Here is a 14305-nt window from a genome sequence, read left to right on the forward strand (position 1 = left end):
AAATGTATATTTTGCTTGGTTTTTGTTGCACCTAGCATAGATCTCTAAAGTTTCATTAGACTTTAGTGTGCTATGTTAAATTGATTTTATTTCTAACTTAAGTACATGTTGTCATTAACTTAATATGCAATTGTGGGTTTTTTTGCATTGCTCTTTAAGTGATTGCACATAACAGCTAGTACATAATATTGAGAGGATTTAAAACAAAAAATATTTTAATAAACTACGGACTTCAGTGGGCATCACAATAAAAACCTTGTTGCATTAGTAATTGCCTAAGGAACTGTATACATAAGAGGAGACTAGTGATGTCTGAAGGAGCACAGGCATATTGGATGTGTCCCTATCTTTCCCCACAGAAGGATTCTCTAGATAATTTTTTTTAATTAAAAATGGTGCAATGTTAGGGCTGGCTAGACGTGGGCTAGAAATGCTTTAACTCAGACCTTTGTGCTTCAAGGACTCCTATTCTTTTTACATCCTCTGCCTAACACATCAGTTCCTGTCCTTTTAGTACTCCATGCACAGCTTTGAGATGCATTTAGGACTCTGATATTCCCCACTTCGCTTTGCTGAGTTATGTCAGACTTTGTCTACACTAATAGTGTGCATCCTAGGGGACAACCACCCTGGCTGGGGCTGGGGGATAAGAGTTTCTCTGGTGGGATGTGAAACTTTGGCCTTTTGCCCGTTTAAAAAAACAAATAAAAACACAGGCTGGCTTATTTTCAACAATTTGATAACATTTATGACTACAGTAAGTCTTCTCAACCTTGAAAATTAATGATGATTCTTATTAATTTGAAAAGTCATCTGATTAATATTAAAAAGTAAACCAACAACATATACAGTAAGAGTTGAGAGCCTGCAATCTTGAGTGAGTCATGCTGTAACACTAAACTGAATGAATAGTTTCATCTTTGTGTTCCCCTCCACCTTCTGGCATAACCTTCAGTTTGGTTGAATGCACAATCTAATTAGCAGTGCACAGATAATGATGACATAAAAAGTGCCAAGAAAAGAAATGGATCAGCTCATTGTGTTTGTCAGGCATTGCTATGAGTATGAAATTCTGGAAGAGATGGTCTTCTGCAATACCACTTCCGGAGTGAACTCTTATTATGTATCATCCTCCCCCCCTCCCCAGTTTACACTCTATTGGAATAGATTAGAGGACTAAGGTAGGAAAAGTGGTTTTATTCCTAATCACTAGTTTGCTGTGTTGGCTTAACCAAGTTATAAAATATCTCAGTGATTCATCTGTCCCATTTATTGAATAGGATAGGTATACAAAGGGCTCGCCTAACCGCGGCGAGCCCCGCTCACCAGCCGCACTGTCCAGCGATCTGCGCATGCGCAGATCGCCCGAACCCGGCTCTTCCGGGTTACAATCTACTCGCCCGTGGTGAGTAGATTGTATTATTTGTTGAGCCCTGGGTATACAGATACTTAACAGTGCTTTACCTTCTCTATTGCATTATGCAGGATTTGCTATGAGAGATTATCCCAATAGAGTTCTAGATAAATTGCTCTAAAAGTTCATAGAATTTAATTGAGTGGAATGTGTCTGCTATAGGTTTGTATAAAAATGCTTCAGGATAGTATTCATTCCCTAATAAATTCAATAGGACTGTTTGGTTGTAAGGATGTAATAGTGTAGTCGATTAACCTATAAGCAAAAGCTTGTAGGTTAATGCTATAGACTACATGCATTTCCTCGCCCCCCCCTCCTCCCAGTAAATTTTTTAGCAGGTTGGCCTACCTCAGTCCTGGCTTTCGACGGGTCCAGGACCTATCCCTGCTGCGGCTCTGCTTTTAAAGTGTATTAGGTGGTAGACGGGCAGGCAGCCTGGCACAGTTCTGGCTCATGCTGGGTCCAGAAGCATAGACCACCCACACTTCCCCCAAGAAAGGGGCTGCTGCCACCCCTGTATCAGAGGCAGGGGGGGCCCGTGCATATAGGCAAACTAGGCAGTCGCCTAGGGCACCAAGTTAAATGGGGCTAAATGGTGGCACAATATCGTTGAGGGGTTTGGAGGTGGGGGCGCCAATTGTATGGTTCGCCTAGGGCGCCAGTTGCTGGCAACTAGTCTAAAGCCGCCCATCAGAGGCAGCAGCACGGGGCGACAAGGAACTGGTCTGCGAGGGGAGCTGGTTTTTAAACTGGCTCCCTTTGCAGATCAGCTCCTACCTGGCACCCCTGCGCTGCTACCTCTGTATCAGAATCAGCAGCACAGAGTGAGAGGGTGCTCCTTGGGGCTGGGGCTGGACTGCAGTAGCTGCCAGTCCTGTCCCCGGGGACTATAGAATACAGGCAGTCCCCGAGTTACGCGGATCCGACTTATGTCGGATCCGCACTTACAAACGGGGCTTTCTCACCCCGGAGCTCGCAGGCAGCGGGACCGCCCAGAGCGCAGAGGTCCTGCCACCTCGACCTCCGGGGCGAGAAAAGCTGCTCCGGGTGCCCCTGGTCTGCTGGGGACTGTCTCCAGCAGACCAGGGACACCCGGAGCAAAGCCGGGGGAGGCGGAGGGGTCCCACGCCTCTGAGGCTTTGCTGTGGCAAAGCCAGGGAGGCGCGGGACTCCGCTGCCGCTTTGCTCCCGGTGCCTCTGGTCTGCTGGGGACCGTCTCCAGCAGACTAGGGACACCTGGAGCAAAGCCGGGGAGGCAGAGGGGTCCCGCGCCTCTGAGGCTTTGCCGCTGCGGCTTTGCTCCCCGTGTCCCTGGTCTGCCGAGGAGCGGTGGCGCTACTGGACCAACCCAGCAGCACCCCAACTGCTCTGCCCCAGGCGTCCCCAAGTCAGCCGCTGCTGAAACTGACCAGTGGCTGACTACAGGAAGCCCCGGCCCCGGGCTTCCTGGAATCAGCTGCTGATCAGTTTCAGCAGCAGCTGACTTGGGGATGCCTGGAGTTCTTAAGTTGAATCTGTAAGTCAGAACTGGTGTCCAGATTCAGCCACTGTTGAAACTGATCAGTTTCAGCAGCGGCTGAATCTGGATGCCAGTTCCGACTTACATACAGATTCAACTTAAGATTCAACTTAAGAACAAACCTACAGTCCCTATCTTGTATGTAACCCGGGGACTGCCTGTAGTCGAGTAACCGATAAGAATTCATGAGGTTACTCAACTATTTAATTAACTGATATTAATAGTTATTCAATAGGACAATTAAAATGTTTTGGGATCGATTGCTGAAGAGCACTAAGCATAAGTACAGTATATATTTTTATAGCTCTAGAGTAAGTCAGGCTACACTAGTAACATACAAAGTGGAATTACTCAGGAATTAAATATAAAAGTAATATCAATCTAGGCCACTTCATGACTTTTTGTTCAGTTCAAGAATTACAGACTCTCACGGCGTGTTTTTCCTTTCTATGGGGTAGTTGACTGTGTTTTGTTTTATAAAGCAATAATCTGGGGCCTGGCTTTCTAAAAGAGGCCAAATTCTGCTCCACATTTCTTAGATCTATGTCTATCTTTATTGCGAAAATGAATATTGATCTGCAAAAATGAATCTTTTCCCATTCACCTTTATTTCAGTAAGAAAGTATATTAAATAAATTATCACAATATATACAAATATCACCAGTATAAATATTATTCCAATTTATAAAAAAAGTCATAAATATATTAAAACTAATAGCAAGTGGTATCTCCAAATCACATCACCTAAGTAGTTAATTTATATACCCCATTATAAAAATAAAATAGTTCTCTCAAGTGTTTAATCATCAGTATAAGTGCTAAATTCTATTTCCAATTGAATACGTGCAAGAAATTAGTTATCTATTGATTTAAATTGATTGCAAATAAAACAAGCTACTCAGTTTAGCAGCTGGAGTGGCCAAAAGTCTAGACAGGTAATTCTGTGTCTGTGTGGACAGCAGATTCTTCTTGAAATGACTATTAGATGTTTGGATCTGTTGCATTATGGTTTTCAAAGTTAGTTTGACATGGTACTTTCTCTGCCTCACGAGCGCTTGTTAGGATGTCATATAGTCAGTCTTTTAGTTTTTATAACCTATATCAACTGATACACAGAATAAACCAACCTACAATTGACTTATCCAAAAAGTGCAGAAGGAATCGTAGTGTTCATCTCTGAGTTAATATTTCATCATATATATTTCATCCGTTTACTAATATTAAAATCAAAACAGGGTTTTAAAAAGGGTAGTGTTTTGCTTTAAATATATAAAAAAAGTTTCACAGAAACAGGAAATGTTCCTTTACACTTAAGTAAAGGCTAATATTTAGAGACAGTAGTTTTTTTTCCCCCCTCCAAGTACCATAAGCTTTTCTGTCTGGGTATGCAGCAGCATTTGAAGTAGTAACAAAAGACACTTCTTGTAATTTTCCTTAAACATCGTTAAGTGGCACCGTTTCTTTTTCCTTTGCAGCTTTTGTTTTCTTGCATTTATACAGGGTCACAGACAAGACAATGATTGTAATGAGGATTACAATGGCTGCAGCTGCTATGATAATAAAAACTTCGGTCCCATACTCTGTTGGGGGGAGAGGGGGGAGAAAAAGCAAGCAAAGAATTAACAGCTCATCAGTGCATACAGATTTTTATATAATGTTTATTTGCTTTATCTTAACATAGTAACTAACATGGATCCCAATCCTATAAATGTATTGAATACCTCTCATGAGGTGATAAGACCATTCATGTCTCCTTGAAGCCAATCTCTTCCTGTGAAGCACTCTGAACCTTAAAGGATCAGGTATTCAGTTATATCCATAAATATAATGATTGTGCAACAGATTTGGACACTTTAACAGAAACTTATTCTGTGGTTTTACACTGTTAAAACCAAAACAGTTTGGACAAAATTTAATGAACTCAAATATTTTGTGATACCACATTGAATATTCTATATTGCAGGAATGTTTTTTGTATGATGGGGAGAGGAAATGAAATTTTGGGGAAAGAAATGGTTTCTGCTTATGAATACAAAATGCACAGATTCTTTCTTTATAGGGAATGAGAAGGGACTGTAAGGGAGAGCAGACAGCACTAAATTACGATCTGATATTTTTTTCAGTAAAGTGTTTCTCTTGATACCAATGAAGAAAATAATGCTTTTAAAAACAGCCAACTGATCAAAATACCAACTGAAATTTATTAAATAATTGTGGATATTTTGGGCAGTTTCAATATTGATTTAAATTACAGCACAATACAAACAGTTACAGTGCTCACTTTATATTATATTTGATTACAAATATGCACTGTAAAAAGATAACCGATATAGTATTTTTCATTTAATCTCTTTAAAGTACTGAAGTGCAGTCCCTTTACTGTGAAAGTGTAACTCACAAAATGTAGGCTTTTTTTGGTTACACAACTGCACTCAAAAAACAAAGTAAAATGCCTACTAAATACTACTACTTGTTCTGCCATTGCTAAGACAGATAAGTTTGTTTACATTGACAGGAGATACAGCTACCTGCTTCTTATTTACAATGTCAGCAGAAAGTGAGAACAAGTATTCACATGGCGCTTTTGTAGCTGGCGTTTCAAGGTATTTACTGCCAGATATGCTAAACATTTGTATGCCCCTTCATGCTTTGGCCACCATCCCAGAAGACATGCTTCCATGCTGATGATGCTCTTTCACAAAAAAATAAAAAAAAAAAGGTATTAATCTGTGACTGAACTCCTTGAGGGTGAATTGTATGACTTCTGCTCTGCTTTACCATATATTTCATGCCATAGGTATCTCGGATGATGACCCAGTACATGTTTGTTTTAAGAACAATTTCACAGTAGATTTGACAGAATGCAAAGAAAGTACCAATGTGAGATTTCTAAAGATAGCTTCAACACGCAACCAAAGCTTAAGAATCTGAAGTGTTATCCAAATTCTAAGAGTTGTGGAGCACACTTTCAGAAGCTTTTCAGAAGCGAGACTCTGTTGTGGGAGCTACAGAATCCAAACCACCAAAAAAAGCAAATTCTGCTGGTGGCATCTGACTCAAATGGTGAAAATGAACATGCGTCAGTCCACACTGCTTTGTATCGTTATCAAGCAGACCCCATCATAAGCACAGACACATGTCCTCTGCAGTGGTATTTGAAATATGAAAGGACATATAAATCTTTAGTGCATCTGGCAAGAAAATGTTTTGCAGTGCCAGCTATAACAGTGCCATGTGAATGCCTGTTGTCATTTTCAGGTAACACAGTAAACAAACGGGAAGTATTCTTCTGCAAATTGTAACCAAACTTGCTTAGCTGGGAAACTTTCATTATAAGTAAACTATTTATCAAAGGGAAAGAAAAATATAAGCCCAACGATGAGGAAATCTGAAATCTCAGTGAAAAGTCATCAGTTCCGGCCCCCAAAAGAGGAAAAACATTTTTAAGTGAAGAGGCAATTGCAGTTGGTGGGAAAAGGTGGGATGTTTAAAAGTGCTCACTGTTGAACTAACTTTCTCTCACTGAAGTCAATGGTAATGTTGAGATACAGTAGAAATCTCAATGATTGCCTCATGAAGATTCTTCTCTTGGGTTTTTCATATGGAATGGGTAAGGGGGCCCAAAGTAATTTAAACAGAAAGCCATTTCTTCTGGAATCAATGAAACTTATGTATCCCAATGCTTTATACAGAGAATTACAAAAAAGTTGTTGAATGCAAGAGACAGCAAGACAAATAGTCTGTTTACTTGTTTCACCAGATACATACCATCCAAGATATCTCTCTGATGACTGGTACAATTCATCTTGCTTTCTTGACTTTTGCGGTTCTCTGTGTGAGAGAGTACAGTTGCCTGTACATTGAAGCAATAGTTCTTTCCTTTGTCAATATTTATTTCAAATTGATTACTTTTTGTTGTTGCCTTTTTCTGCATTTAAAGGGAAAAATGACAGTTTCTTCAGGAAGACATTCTTTGTAAAAGTTTTAAATAGCACAGAAGATTTGTAACTATACAACATACAAAATTAGAAGTATAGGAAGTTCAAAATAAGGATTTACCTTTCCTGTACTTGAATCTTTCCAATAAGATAGTGTGTATTCCAGGTCATTTTTAAAAATATCTCTGATACTTTTAAAGCTTTTATTGGAAAATCTGTATGGTGTAAGTGGATCTTCAATTACTACTTTCAGCTTGGAGTTGATTTGTTCATAAGTTTGAATCCCAGGTCTCCCAATTGTAGCTAATACAAATACAAAAACATTTTTAGACTCAATTCCAGGCATAGGAAAAAATTATTGGTAATTTTCACATAACATTCCCCATTATTACCTCAACCTTTGCCTCTCCAAAAAAAACCCCAAACAAACCCAAAAAAATCCATACACATTCTCTACTTTTACCAGATTTAAACACAGTGCCTAAGTCACGGATGGTACTTCTACACAGCAGAGCTAAAGCTGAAATAAGATACGCACCTTGAGCTATATCAATAGTGTAGCTTAAGTCAAAATAGCTTATTTCCACTTTTGGTGCTCTCTACACTGCAGGAAATCTGAGAAGGAGCACTCTTCCTTGAATTCCCTAACTCCTTGTAAAATGAGAGTTACAGGAGTCGGAGAAGTCCTCCAGCTTGACATTATTATGACGTTGAAATAACTGCTTGTAGTGTAGATGCGGATCCAAAATAACATTGCTGTGTAGATGTACCCATAGTGACTGGCCCAGGCAATGTGCATATTAACATTTCAACCCAATGTACACCGCTCACACAAAACTCTAGGCACCACTTAAAATCCGGTGTTAAGGGATAAAGTGGTGCAAGTCCCCTGGAGTGGGAAAGATTTCCGCTATAGCTAGAAGGTGGCCAAACACCACAATGACAAGAGCGAGAACCTAAATAGAAAAACTCTAGGCTCAATCCAAGACCCACTGAATCGATAGGGCTGATATAAAAAGGTGATGTGATATAACAAAGAATTACTAGACAATCCTACTTACTCTGATTGTATGGTGTGAATTTTGGGGAGATTGCATAAGATGGCTCTTCAAAGTTTTCTGACCTTGTAAGCATTTCAGACTTTATATGTGCAGTATAGGTGTCTTTTACATTCCCCAGTTTGTCAGTAACATCACACTCTGTTTCTTCTGTGTGGATGCACGCTTTTTCCCAGTTTGAGTTGATTCTGAAAGGAACCAAGAATGAAATATTGATAACACTTTCTAAACAAAGTTTCCTGCATATGCATCTACATTCATGCATGTTGTATACAATGCCTGGGATAAAATGGTTCTTAGTAATCATCAAAGTCCACAATTTTTACAGTTTCTTCTGAACACATCATGCTTGTACCAGTAATCTGTTTTGTGAAGTTGATGGGAAAAATCCATACCATGCAAACATGCTTGATTCCTATTTTTAAAAATTTAACTAAATTTCTGTTTCTGGCCAATAGCAGCTGCCTGTTTGCAGGAGAGGCACCATGTGAAGTACCCCTCCCCACCTCTCATGGACCCTGTAGCTGCTCATATGGACCTTTCTGCACTCCTATCCCATGTAACCCAAACCTTCTGCACCCCCACTACAGCCCCCATACATCTTCCCAGACACTGTACACCCTCCAATGCCACCCTCAGGTCACATCCCACTATCCGTGGTCATAGCCCAAATCCCTGCACCCACTCCTGCCCCAGCTTACAACCCCCTCTCAGACCATGCACCCCCTTCTAAATTCCTGCCCCAGTTTACAACCCTCTCCCAGACCTTGTAATTCAGGGGTGGGCAAGACAGCCTCCACAGGCTGGATCTGGCTTGCGAAGCCCTTTGATCTGGCCCACGGCCGCGCTACCACTCCTCCACCCCCAGGCCAGTCAAGACCTAGGGATGGGGGAAGCACCAGAGGAAACTGCTAGCTGTTCAAAACAGCTGGCAGTTCTCTCTAGGCACCAGGCGCCTTTGGCAGGGTGGAGGACAAAGACTTCATACGCTCCCCGCCCCCAGGCCAATCAGGGTCTGTGGGAGGGGGAACACGTGAAGTTTCTGCCTTCATTCCTTCCACCTGAGGCCCCACTTCTTCTGGGGTGTCCTGCAACCACTTCTGAAATTCATGAAGTACCTCCCACCTTCAAAAATTGTTGCCCACTCCTGACTTAGCCCCTCATCCAGAGCTCACAGGAAAAAAAAATACAGGAAAGTTATTGCATATTTCACCCTTTGCTCATGAAGTTTAGCTTCCAGTTGTAGACACTGGAACGTGTCCGAAATTGTTACAATAAAATGCTTTCCAAAAGTCTAGTGCGCAGACAGTTAATAATTCATTTTCTCTTTGGGGCATGTTCAGTCATTGTTTACATGATAATTCATAGACCATATGCACAGTGAAGATTTGATATTCAACAGAGTTTTGTAATAAAAATAAAATTAGGCACTTAATATGTGCTTGTTTCTTATTAGCCCTGTGTTTTGAAGAAGTCTATATTAATCTTAATATAGTCTTAATTCTATAGCTTCAGGGCGTAGCCGAGTTAGTCAGGATAAATTTAAAAAACAAAAAATGGTCTGGTAGCACTTTATAGACTAACAAAACATGTAGATGTATCATGAGCTTTCGTGGGCACAGCCCACTTCTTCAGATGACTGGAGTTTTTACCAGTCAAATGCTACCAGACCATTTATTAATTCTATAATCCATGAACTGAAGTAAGCTTAGGCAGTTAGATGGAGAGATTATTTTTTAAAGTTACCCAGCAAGGCTAAATAGCACTGAGCTACTTAACTAATGCATTAATCATTAAATTAGAATAAAATTAGTCATATCTATGAGATGTCTGCAACTACTTTCTCTCAGCATTAAAATGAGGGAATTGTTTTAACACAGTGTTTCTCAAACTGTGGGTCCCAACCCTCTGGAGGGTCGCAAGCAACTTAGAGGGAGGTCGCAAGCAACTGAGAGGGTGGTATCATGCAGCAGTGGTATCACAAGTTTGAGAACCCCTGTTTTAACAGATGAAACCTATGATTTTTTTTAAATGTAGTCTTCATGAAGGGCTCTAAACCGGTGCAAAATATTTTTGGCCAAATTTTCCAGTACCAGGTGGCCTGTATTGAAACCCCAGAGCCAGCATCTGATCCATACATTTCATTTCTACAATGAGCAGACTCAGAGACTGGAATCAGGTACACATACATTTGGAAGCAACCAAAACCCAAAATAGGGATCATAACTTTCCTAAAAGTTCCCATGTTTGGACTCTGTGCATTACATTAATAGATTCAAGATATTCAATCATTCTGCCAGCATGACTATACTTTTTCTGTCTTGATCTCAAATGTCTGTTTAAAATTGCCATTCATTATAATCCAGTGGACAGAAGGGCAGGGGTACAGGCACTCATACTTATAATTTTATCTACTTACCCAGATATTTCTACTGTATAGACATAGTTAGTTGGCTTGGGTTGCCACTGTAGTATTGTTTTGAAATTGATTGATGACCAAGTTATATTAACTGCTGTTGGCAGTTCTGAATTACCTTTAAAGACAGGAAAAAAAAGTTGTGATGAGTCACATTATATAGAGCTCTAGATTTATTACATTCCCTATTTAGCAGAAGTAAAATTTTTATTTATAATGGTTTGTGGGGAGAAAAAAAATCACAGACATCATATTCATTTTACTTCTGCTATGGAAAATTCTTTTTTTTATTGGCAAATGTGGGAAGAAAGTTCCTCTCCTCCCACTTGATGATCTAAATCTTTTGCAGTACAGCATAGTTGGCCCCAAATGTGCAGAAAGACCACTGGATGCATCTAGGAACTGTTCAGAATTTTGCTTGCTTCTGTTGTTTTACTACAGTTTAAGCCAACACACATATTTTATAATGAGCATGTAAAGACTTGAAAGAAATGTGAGATTTTGCATCATATTTGCCATTCATATATATTACATACAGTATAGGTAAAAATAATTTATAGTATAGAATCCAATAACTGAGTTTCCTGATTCTTATTCAGATGAATTCTCAACCATAGCAATTGCAGATCTGACTTACTTTTTTCTTATTTTAAAAAGCACACAGACAAGTAAACTGTGCACCAAATAACTGCAAAATTTCGTTTTATAAAAGCGAAAAAGTGCATGTATATTGTACACTTTAGTATTAATTTTCAACATTTCCAATCATAAATTTAATGAAGTCTAAATTCAGTTTAAAGAACTAGAAGTATGTGAAAAATCCTACAACACTAGTCAAAGCACAGGGAGTAGTGCATTAAAAGGTCATACGTTCCTCACACAACTATATTAAAATGGAAATAATTGTTTTAAAATTTTTATAATCTGTTTCCTTGTATGAATATCACTTGCTTCTGTAAGTATATAACTCATTTGATATGCTTTTAAAAAATATATATATATATATATAAAAATCAGAGCAGTCCAAGGTGGAGATATTGAAACGAGACTCCAAATAATTCCAGTAAAATGTTGGTGCTAACAGCACATCATTCTTAATAAATGTATTACCTGCCTTCTCTCCTTCGCTTTACCATTTAGTAACATAAAAGATCAGTCTCCAACCTACCCATAAACAACTATAACGCTGAAACTTAATTTTGAATCTAGAACTGTAGAAAAAGAGGCGCAAAATATGTAACTTTCCCTAGAAAGGGAAATGGGCAAACCCCCCTGGTGCTCTCATGGGCTCTGCTGTCGTCAGTCTAAGTTTCAGCAGAGCCCTGTTCATTCCATAGGTACTTCCTGGAGCCACGGGCTCCATTTGCGGCACGACCCCACCTCTACAGCTCCCAAGTCCAGCCAAACGTGCCAGCCCCGGTGGCGCTGGGAATTCTGACACACCGATGGCACCAGTCTCGCCCCTTCGGCCGCGGGGTTATGGCCCTCAAGCCAGCCACGGCTCTTGCGCCCAGGTGCAGCTCCCAGGGAGGGCTCCTGGATGTTGCCTTTTATCCTCGAAACCCCTCCTACAGCCTCGTTTCTCCGTCCGCCTGCCCGCGCTCGGGCCGGACATTGCCCCCAGGCTTTACCCCAACAGCATCCCCGCGGAAGCGGCGCGCCCCAGAAGTCTCTGTACCGCTCCCCTCCGCGGCGGGGCAGACTGGCCCGCGGGGCGCCCCGCTGGGCACTGCCCCCGGGCTCGGGGAGCGAGCCGCATCAGCTGAGCTGCTGGCCCGGCAGGGAGGGCGAAGGCACCGGGCGGCGCTGGGCAGCGACACTCACCTGCGCAGGGACCCAGCCGGGAGAGCAGCGCGGCCAGGAGCAGCGCCCGGCCCCAGGCTGCGAATAAGGCGTCCGAAGCGCTCGCCATCCCTCGCGTCGCGTCGAGTCCAGGTGCCTGCAGGGGACGGTCGCTGCCGCTGTCCGAGCGAAGTTTGTCAGGGAGGCGGGACTGACGCTCTTTATAGCCGGGTGGCGCAGACGGGGAGGGCTGGGGCTGAGTCACTGGCGGTGATTCAGTCCCGCGCCGAGGTGCGGAGCTCCCCGCCGCTCCCCTCGGCCAGGTGCCGGGGAACAGAACGAGCGAGCGAGCGGGGCCGGAGCGGTTTCACTTTTTGCCTATTCACCGGCAGAGAAGTGAAAAGCCCGGCTCCTGGCGGGGGAGAAGGGACACTCCTCCCCTGCCCCGCTCTTCCCTTCTCCCTCGCCTGGCGGAAGAGGGCGCCTTCCGGGGAGCTGCTGCGCAGCCTCTTCCCCTGCTCTAGACCGGCCAGCTGCCTGCCTCAAGCAGAGGGCTCGGTCCTCAGCAAGGCTGGGCTCGCAGGGGAACCTGTAGCCCGCGCTTCGGTGACCCCTCTTCGCCCAAGCACCTTCGTTCTAGAGAGGGGCACAGTCATCGTGGTTTAGCTCCTGCGCCCATCCTATGGGGTGGGGGGAGAGGGCAGAGATAGTGTTTGCGGCCTCAAAGAAAAGGGCAGGGGGAGAAAAGAGTTAATTTGAAGAGGCCTGTTTTTGCAGTCTTCTTTCTTCTAAAGAAAGAGTTCATCTGAAGAAGTGGGTTGTGCCCACGAAATCTCATGATACCACCTACATGTTTTATTAGTCTCTAAGATCTCTAAACTACAGGTTTTTTTGGAAAAAAGTTAAAAAAAAAACTGTACCTGCATCTAGACTACTGCAAGTCATCTTTCGGGCGCTATTGCATTAAAACAGCGCTTTTTCGAAAGAGAGCATCTAGACTCTCTTTCAAAAAAGTGAGCCGCTTTTTCGAAAAAGCTTGTTGTCTAGATGTTCTTTTTTGAAAGAGGCTATTTTGAAAGATACTTTCAAAAAAGCCTCTTTCGAAAGAGGCTTGCAGTCTAGACATAGCCTAAGGGTTTGTCTACACTTGCACTCTCTTTCAATAGAGGGATGCAAATGAAGACATTCGAAATTGCAAATGAAGCCAGGATTTAAATATCCCACACTTCATTTGCATAATTGCGTTATGGCGCTATTTCGAAATAGCGCTATTTCAAAATAACAGACGCAGTTACTTCAAGAGAAAATCCTTCTCTTGAAATAATTGGTAAACCTCACTGTATGAGGAATAAGGGTTATTTCGAGAGAAGGGTTTTCTCTCAAAGTAACCGCGTCTTAACAGCGTCTGTTATTTCGAAATAGCGCTATTTTGAAATAGCGCCATAACGCGACTATGCAAATGAAGTGCAGGATATTTAAATCCCGGCTTCATTTGCAATTTCAAATGTCTTCATTTGCATCCCTCTCTCAAAAGAGGGTGCAAGTGTAGACATACCCTTATATGGTGCTGCAAGACTATTCCTTGTTTTTTTAACTTTTTCTTTCTTCTAGTTAGTACCTGGATTCCAAGGTGGTAGAAATATCTTTCTTGTTATATTTTGGAGTGGCCAAACTTACTGACCCTGGGAGCTGCATATAATAGTGAGGCAGGGCACACCTGCTAGGGCTCAGGGCTGTGGACCCTCTCCCCATGGCAATGGGCAAAAGCCCCCACTCTACCAAACCAGTCTGGTCGGTGAAGGGGGGCAGGGAAAGATCTCCAGGAGCTGCGTTTTAACAGTAAAAGAGCTGCATGTTGCTGCAAAGCCACAGTTTGACGATCTCTGTCATATATCCTGTAGCTCATATCTGTATAAAGATCTGCTCCTCTTTCTTATATCCTCTTGTGATTAGAGTTACAAACCATGTTTGTAACTATAAAAAAATAATAGCCCTGTGGCATCTTAGAGACTAACAAAACGTGAGCATCTGATGAAGTGGATCTTGACCATGAAAACTCATGATACTATATGTTTTTGTTAGTTTCTAAAGTGCCACAGGTCTACTCACTGTTTTTGTGATTTTTGGTCCATTCAAACCCCAGACTCAAACATGCAGAAAGTATAAACTGCATTAAAA

The 14305-nt window shown here is 42.0% G+C and overlaps 1 protein-coding gene across 1 annotated transcript; it reads right to left on the minus strand.

Moving 5' to 3' along the window:
• Positions 1–3522: 3522 nt before the first annotated feature.
• F3 (coagulation factor III, tissue factor) lies at positions 3523–12595 on the minus strand. The gene is made up of 6 exons (XM_075936567.1): positions 12170–12595; positions 10349–10463; positions 7933–8117; positions 6993–7174; positions 6702–6861; positions 3523–4513 (listed from the first exon to the last, which is right to left on the minus strand). Exons 1-6 carry the CDS (start codon positions 12255–12257, stop codon positions 4368–4370), a joined length of 876 nt encoding a protein of 291 aa, XP_075792682.1. The 5' UTR covers positions 12258–12595; the 3' UTR covers positions 3523–4367.
• Positions 12596–14305: the final 1710 nt, after the last annotated feature.

This window comes from Pelodiscus sinensis, chromosome 9 (genome assembly GCF_049634645.1).
Source record: "Pelodiscus sinensis isolate JC-2024 chromosome 9, ASM4963464v1, whole genome shotgun sequence".
NCBI lineage: Eukaryota > Metazoa > Chordata > Testudines > Trionychidae > Pelodiscus > Pelodiscus sinensis.